This window comes from Myotis davidii, unplaced genomic scaffold (genome assembly GCF_000327345.1).
Source record: "Myotis davidii unplaced genomic scaffold, ASM32734v1 scaffold17, whole genome shotgun sequence".
NCBI lineage: Eukaryota > Metazoa > Chordata > Mammalia > Chiroptera > Vespertilionidae > Myotis > Myotis davidii.
Window position 1 is genome coordinate 2,234,181 of NW_006288624.1, and position 7,715 is coordinate 2,241,895.

At 39.9% G+C, this 7,715-nt stretch overlaps 1 protein-coding gene across 1 annotated transcript in view; it reads left to right on the forward strand.

Moving 5' to 3' along the window:
* Window positions 1-425: 425 nt before the first annotated feature.
* The window catches only part of LOC102758456 (synaptojanin-2-binding protein), a 31,238-nt gene continuing 23,948 nt past the window's right edge, over window positions 426-7,715 (forward strand). The window contains exon 1 of the mRNA XM_006760747.2: window positions 426-625. Within this exon, the coding sequence (XP_006760810.1) occupies window positions 556-625 (70 nt within the window). The 5' untranslated portion in view covers window positions 426-555. The remainder of the gene's footprint in view (window positions 626-7,715) is intronic.

Here is a 7,715-nt window from a genome sequence, read left to right on the forward strand (position 1 = left end):
AAACATTAGCTAATGGAGTAATCCTTTATTATTATTATTACTGATATTTTACAGAGAGGAAGGGAGAGGGAGAGAGAGTTAGAAACATCGATGAGAGAGAAACATCTATCAGTGGCCTCCTGCATACCTCCTACTGGGGATGTGCTGGCAACCAAGGTACATGCCCTTGACCGGAAGCGAACCCGGGACCCTTGAGTCCGCAGGCTGACGCTCTATCCACTGAGCCAAACCGGTTCTGGCAGGATATCGTCCTTTTAATTTTTCCTCCACACTCTGACTTTACTTATGTCTCTCACCTTTGCTTTCCTTCCATCCCCCACCCGCAAGAGTAACTTGCTCCAGGTTCACTTGCGTGCCTAGGGATCGCAACGCCTCCGCCACCAGAACTACGATTCCCAGCATTCCTGACGGTCCACGCGCTTCCCGCTTCCGCTTCCGGTCCAGGGGCCGCCGAAACCGAAAGTGCGGTGTTTTTAGGCGCCCCACTGAGATTGATTCACCTTCACCTGTGCGAGCCCTAGTTGACCAGGTAGGAAACCAGACAGGCAGTAAAATATGAACGGAAGAGTGGATTGTTTGGTCACTGAGGAAGAGGAAGAGATCAATCTTACCCGAGGACCCTCAGGTACGTGCGGAATTGGGCATCTTTGGGAACAGGGTCCTTTAAGTGTGATTGCAAAGCAGACACCTCTTCTTCTGAGCCAGATATTTTTGGACTCAGAGCTGGCAGGCCCCAATCTAGAGGTTTCCTGCCACGCTTTTGAGCATGTAGTAGTCCATCGTTAGCCAGACAAGGACCTGAGGAATCCGTCTCTCTCTCTTTTTTTTTTTTTTGAGTTGGATTACCTATTGTAGTCAGGACAGGTTTCTTTCTGCTAATGGTACCAGAAAATCCTGGGAGAAAGCCTGCTTTTTAACCAGCACACAGTGAACAAGACACCCCGCCTCCCATTGCCTGATCTATACCTGTTCCTATGAGAGACGTTAATAAACATGGAAGTACAAACGGTGTAGACACCGTTTCTTGGTGCTAGTATATCGCTCCCTTCTTCCTTTCGCTTCTGGGAAAGTCTCTTCGTGTCAACTTGAATTTTAAAGCAGAAAGAGACATATTACAAAAGTTCCCAAACCTGGTTCTGCCTCAAAATTAACCAGTGTTTTTGCTTAAAAAAAAAAAAAAAAGTTAATTATTAGGTCCCGTCTCTTGGAAGTTGGATTCAAAGCAGGTATTTTATCATTTGGGTTCGTGTGTGTGTGTGTTTGTGTGTGTGTGTGTGTGTGTGTGTGTGTGTGTTTAAACAAGCACATCATGGTTCTGGGGTGCCAACAATTTTCTTGACATGGATAATGGTTCCCTGATTCTGATACCGCCCAAATCTTCATTTACCAACAGTCCTCTTCCCCCTGATGCTCTTCACTCACTGGGCTGTTACCAATACTGCACGCTGCCTGCCTCGAATTTTGTTGCCTTTCCCTTGCACCTGTCTAGTGTATGGATTCAGAGCTTTAGCTGTGGGATTATGTAGGTCTAAATCTGGCACCTGATATCCTATTAGTTCTTTGATATTTATTCTCTGACCCATTTGACTGATGTAAGCCTTAGTTTCTCCCCTGTAAAATTGCCTAATAGAATACACTTTATAGGGTTATGAGAATGAAATAAATTAAACTGTAATGCCTTTAGGACATTTCCTACCACATGGTTAGCACTAAGTATCTGCTATTACTGTTGTTATTGTTAATAGATGAATGGCGAGATTAACACAGTAAATCCCACTAAATACTGTTATTCCAAGAGTCTCCAATAGTCATTAAGTACCAGCAGCTCCATCTCTGAAATGTTTTTGTGAGCCTTCCACTCTTTTCTGTTCCCATCACCACTACCTAGAACAGTCCATAATCTTTTCTCACATGGAATTTTATAATAGCCTGACCACCATTTGTAAATTATTCCCCATAAAATATGGCTTTCAGAATCATTCATACTATGCCTTCTTTCTTGTTATAAAAAATTGGAAGGTGACTTTACTTATCAGAATATAACTTGTGGCTAATCTGCATGGTTTAGTGTCATGTACCATATGAGCTCCTAAACCTTTATCAAAGGCTCTTATGCCCTAGTTTCCTGTTTTATGTAAATATCTCCTTTCACCTTCAATATTTCTTGACTTTAAAGCTAACAGAAAATTATTAAACCAAAATCTGTCTTTCTGGTTTTTTTTTTTTTTTTTTTAAAAATAATGTTTCTATTGTCTTGAGAGAGAGGAAGGAGGAGAGAGAGAGAGAGAGAGAGAGAGAGAGAGAGAGAGAGAAATATCTATCGCCTGCCTCCTACTTGCCCCCCTACTGGGGACTGAGCCTGAATCCTGGGCATGTTCCCTGACTGGGAAATCAAACCAGCAACCTCCTGATGTATGGGACGCTCAACCAAGTGAGCCAAAGTGGCAGGGCTGTTTTTATGTTTTTCATCCATCGATACTTGTTCTTCTCATAGGGCCCATTAAAACATTGGTGGTTCCTTTTCTGATTGCCCTGTAAATATTTAAAGGCATCTAGTTGTTCTGCTTCTGTTTTGTCTCTTCCTGCTATAGCCTACTTTTGATCTCTTGTGATGTGGTTTGAGGTTTTATTCTTGTCTCTTAGGAATTTAACATACTTTGACATAGTCCTTTGGCTGTAGCATCCAACAATATTTTCAGGATCTCCTTATTAGAGGAGAGCAGAACTCTGATATTATCTTACATGTTCTAGTCACTAAATATTTTTAAAGTTCAATATAGTATCACTATCTTTTTTTGATATTTGCCTAACAGTGTTGCTTGATGTTTAGCTCACATTCACTAAAATTTTGTGTTGATCTTACAGATGTTAGCATCTTTTTTCTGAATCATTGCAGTTAGAACAAACTTCAAGGGACTAATTAAGAAGAAGAATTATATCTAGCTAATATATTTCACCCAAAAGTGGTTTAATTTCTATACTATATATGTATTTATTCACCTGGTGGCTTCTTTAAGTAGGTTCACATCATACTCATATAAGTTGATAGACAAGAGAGTATTGTCACAAATTTTGGATTGAACTTAGATTAAAACAGTCATTGGAAGTTTTGGTGGTTCAGTTAATAAGAAAAGGTATCATATTTCTGTTATTACCTCCCAGAGTTCCTTACCTGGTATGTGGTATTCCTAAGAAGACTCACAGTCTAATTCAGCTTTTTTTCTTCTTCACTGTATCAGCATGCAGATACACAAGGAAGAAGTCAGTTATCACCACTGGAAACTTCCAGTGATTTTGGTAGTCCCCAAATAGGGATCTTTCTTTCTATAGAAGAATTAGGAGAAGTCTCTAGTTCTCAGTATGCATTTCTCTTTGTGGACAGTATTGTCACTCTTTGTCTGGGTACAACTTCCTACGGCAGGAACTTGATAATTTAATCAGGTAACTGCAAGAACGTATATATCTTTGCTTTTTTTGGTGCCAGTGTTCTGTCAGGGACAAAAGTTGTGGATATTTCCAGTTTGGGGTCCATTTTGCAAGGCAGATGAACTGTTGTGTCTGATCTTGGTTACTTTAAAGGAAATAATGAAATCTTAGGAAAATTCAAACAATGAGGCATCTGGGGAGGCAAAAAGAAGCCTGGCATGCAGTTTGGCTTCTCTCCTATACCAACTTCCTCAACTGTGTAAGGAGAGGCTTAGGTCAGGTGACTTTGCACATTTTTCCACTTCCAAGAGTTCAGGATTCTTTGGTCCATTTCACATCGTATTTTATGATTCCTGCCATTTTGGACTAATAGTAGGTGCTTGAAGAATTGTCAAAGGCAGTGGTCACAATCTCAAATGTCTTCAAGGGTTTGAAGAGTTTACCTTTTATGCTTTCTGGAACACTATCAGTTTTCTTTCTATGGGAGTCCAGCTTGATTAATTAAGTCTTTAAACCTCCTACTTTTTCCTTTATCAAATTGAGAGTTCTTAATGTTGGAAAGACTCTGTTACTCTAAGAAGTATGACCAGAATCTAATCCTGCTTCTCCACCCCCCAACCTCCCCACTGAAACAGGTAGAGATTGGTCATAAAGACAACCTATTGTACATTGGGTATTAGAATTAGGACTCCTTGTTCAGGACTGAGTTTCAATGGGCTTAGCAAGTTGCTCCTGATAGATCTTTAAAAAGTGGGGAAAGATCTCTCTTTCTCTACTCTCTTAAAAGGAGTTGCAGGGATAAATGGGTTGGCATAATGTTTTAATACTGAATAATTAAGCAGATATCTTTTTGGTACTGTGCTAGTTACTTTATATATGTATTAATTCATTTAATTTTATGTATTAATTTATTTAATTTACCACTCAGCAACACTGAGTGGTAAGTGAATAATCCACATTAAGGGTAAGTGATTATTCCACATTAAGGATTTGCCCAAGTTCTAAAGCCAGTGAGTTTCAAGAGCCAGGAATTTAACCCAGATCTCTTGATTCTACTGTTTCAAATGCTACATCCCAGTAGAGTAGCCATGTTTAGGGAGTTGACTCCGATCATTCTCCTGACCTTTATTTTATAATATCATGCCTTATTCCCAAAGGATTTGAGGCATCTTAAATGACTTACACAATTCACAGTGGAAAGTTTTTATAGTTTGCTGTTGATAGAGCCAGGGCATGTCAAGGTGAGAACCTAAAAACAAGAAAACTCATTAAGTCCAGGCATTTAAGCCTCTACAAACCTCTCATGTGCTTTCTGTTTAACCTGAGACAGATGCTCACAGTTTTTTGATCTATTCCTTCATGTACCAAATAGATCTGAGACTGAAATGCTATATCCTTGCTCTATTTTCTCTTGATTACATGAAGTCTAGCCCTTATGGAAATTATGTAATTGGCATTCTCATGTAAAAAGTTAAATCTCTGTGCAAAGGTGCAGATGGTTACGGATTATTACCTGCATATACGTAATAGGAGGGTAAAGGAAGTATATAGGGGAATGTGTTCATCTGATCCTGTGATGGAAAGGTTCAAAGAATGGAGACACAAAGGAGAGTTAAGGGAGATGAGGTTGTTAAGATTGGTAGAGAATGGATTATTAAAAGTTCTCCGTGTTACTGTGGAAACTTAACCTTTCTTTTTTGTTGTTGTTAATTCTCACTGGAGGATATTTGTTCCATTGATTTTTAGAGAGTGAAAGGGAGGGGGGAAAGAGAGACAGGAGAGAGAGAGAGAGAGAGAGAGAGAGAGAGAGATTGGCTGCCTCCTACACGCTACCCCAGCTGGTGGGGCCCGGAATCAGACCTGCAATCCTTTGTTGCGCAGGCCAACTCTCTAACCACTGAGCACACTGGCCAGAGTGAAACTTATCCTTTCTTTAAGGCTCTATCTTGATTCCTTCCCCTTTCTATTTAGTGGTTAAAACTGAATTCAAGAGTCACCACCTTCAGGAAGCTTTTTTGACCCAGGCTAGATATCTCTCTGATTAAGACTATCAGCCTGGCCGGTGTGGCTCAGTGGCTGAGCATGGACCCAATTAGCAGGAGGAAGCTGATCAGTGTTTCTCTCTCATCATTGATGTTTCTATTTCTCCTTTTCCCTTCCTCTCTGAAATTATGTGGCTAGGCAGCAGAGTAACCAATTATTATATTTGAGTAAGATGAAAATTATGTATTGAAGAAAAAATTATATTTAGATTATGAATCAGAGCAAACTATTGGTCTCAGGAGACTCAGAAATGAAGGGAAGCTATTTTTAAAAATACTCATTTAGTGTTTACTACATTATGATTAGAAATCATGGATGCTAGAATAAAAAATTTAAAAATGGCCCTAGCCAGTTTGGCTCAGTGGATAGAGCATTGGCCTGCAGGCTGAAGGATCCCAGGTTCGATTCCGGTCAAGGTCACGTACCTTGGTTGTGGGCACTTCGCCAGTGGGAGGTGTGCAGGAGGCAGCTGATCGATGTTTCTCTCTCATTGATGTTTCTCTCTCATCGATGTTTCTAACTCTCTATCCCTCCCCCTTCCTCTTTGTAAAAAAATCAATAAAATATATTTTAAAAAATTTAAAAATGATCCCGATTTTTAAGAATGTTGCAGTTGAGCCTGGCCATTGTGGCTCGGTGGTTGAGTGTCGACCTATGAACCAGGAGGTCATGGTTTGATTCCCAGTGAGGGCACAGGTCCAGGTTGCGAGCTCTATCCCCAGTGTGGGGTGTACAGGAGCCAGCCAAGCATTGAGTCTCTCTCATCCCTCTCCCTTCTCCTCTGAGATCAATAACAATATATTAAAAAGAATGTTGCGCCCTAACCGGTTTGGCTCAGTGAAGAGTGTCGACCTGCGGACTGCAGGGTCCCAGGTTCAATTCCGATCAAGGGCATGTACCTGGGTTGCGGGCACATTGCCAGTGGCGGGTGTGCAGGAGGCAGCTGATTGATGTTTCTCTCATCGATGTTTCTAACTCTCTATCCCTCTCCCTTCTTCTCTGTAAAAAATCAGATATATTTTTAAAAAAAGAATGTTGAAGTTCAATAAGAGGATAATTATAGGCGTGTGTCAAGTACCTTCAAGAGGTAGAATAATGAAAGTGCTATGGATCTGCATCAGATATGTTGTGTTCCTTGAAGAGTCAGAGGCAATGAATCATTTCAGGCAAACAACAACAACAAAAGAAAATATTAAACGCCTTTAAGAAGCATTTTGGAAACAAATTAGATAATGTTATTTTTCCCTTTGTACAAAACTAAAGTATATTCAGGCAATGGCAATGATTATACATTGTGCAGTTTACTGTATGTTGGGCAAGAAGATTTGGAGTAAGAGAAAGTTGAAAAGAGGTTAGTGGAAAGGGTACAGATAGTATTTTGAGGCAAAAATGAAGAGATTGAAACTTTTCAAAAGCACTGAAGCAAACCGAGACATGATGTAGTAGAGGCCAGGCATTTACATTCAGTGCTTGAACAAGGACTCATTCTGGAATGAGAGAATAAGAATGCCTACCTCGATATTTGAAAAATAAGTTTTAGGAGCAGTAAAAAGGTAGGTCCTGGCAGGTCCTGCCTGAAATGTCTTTGGTCGGCCATATTCTCTGTTGCCCCTGTCAGATGATGCCCTGGGATGAGGAGGGCATAATACATGCTTTTATTGTTGGACCATCTTTCTGTTCCTTTGAGGTGAAAGATTTTCCCTCTTTCTGCCTTTGTTTGTCAATGCATATTTGTTACTGTCTTTTGGGAGAGGTAACAAAGACAAGTGACATATTTCATCTTTGTATCAGAGAGTTTCTCCAGGGGATATATAATAATTTTGGGCCAAAAAATGCCTAGTAATTTAACCTCTGGACTTGAAGATCTCCCTGACTTATATGAGCTGTGAGAATTATTCAGCATACAACACCCTAGTTTTTATGTGTCCAACCTTGTGGAGTTTCACTCAACATATGCATGACCTAGTACAGTGATGGCAAACCTATGGCAAACTCATTTTTTGGTTGATTTTTCTTTGTTAAATGGCATTTAAATATATAAAATAAATATCAAAAATATAAATCTTTGTTTTACTATGGTTGCAAATATTAAAAAATTTCTATATGTGACACGGCACCAGAGTTAAGTTAGGGTTTCACAAAATGCTGACGTGCCGAGCTCAAAAGGTTCGCCATCACTGCAGTCTAGTACTTACGCTATTCACATCTCCAGACACAAACACTTAAACTCAGGATTTCTTTTCCTG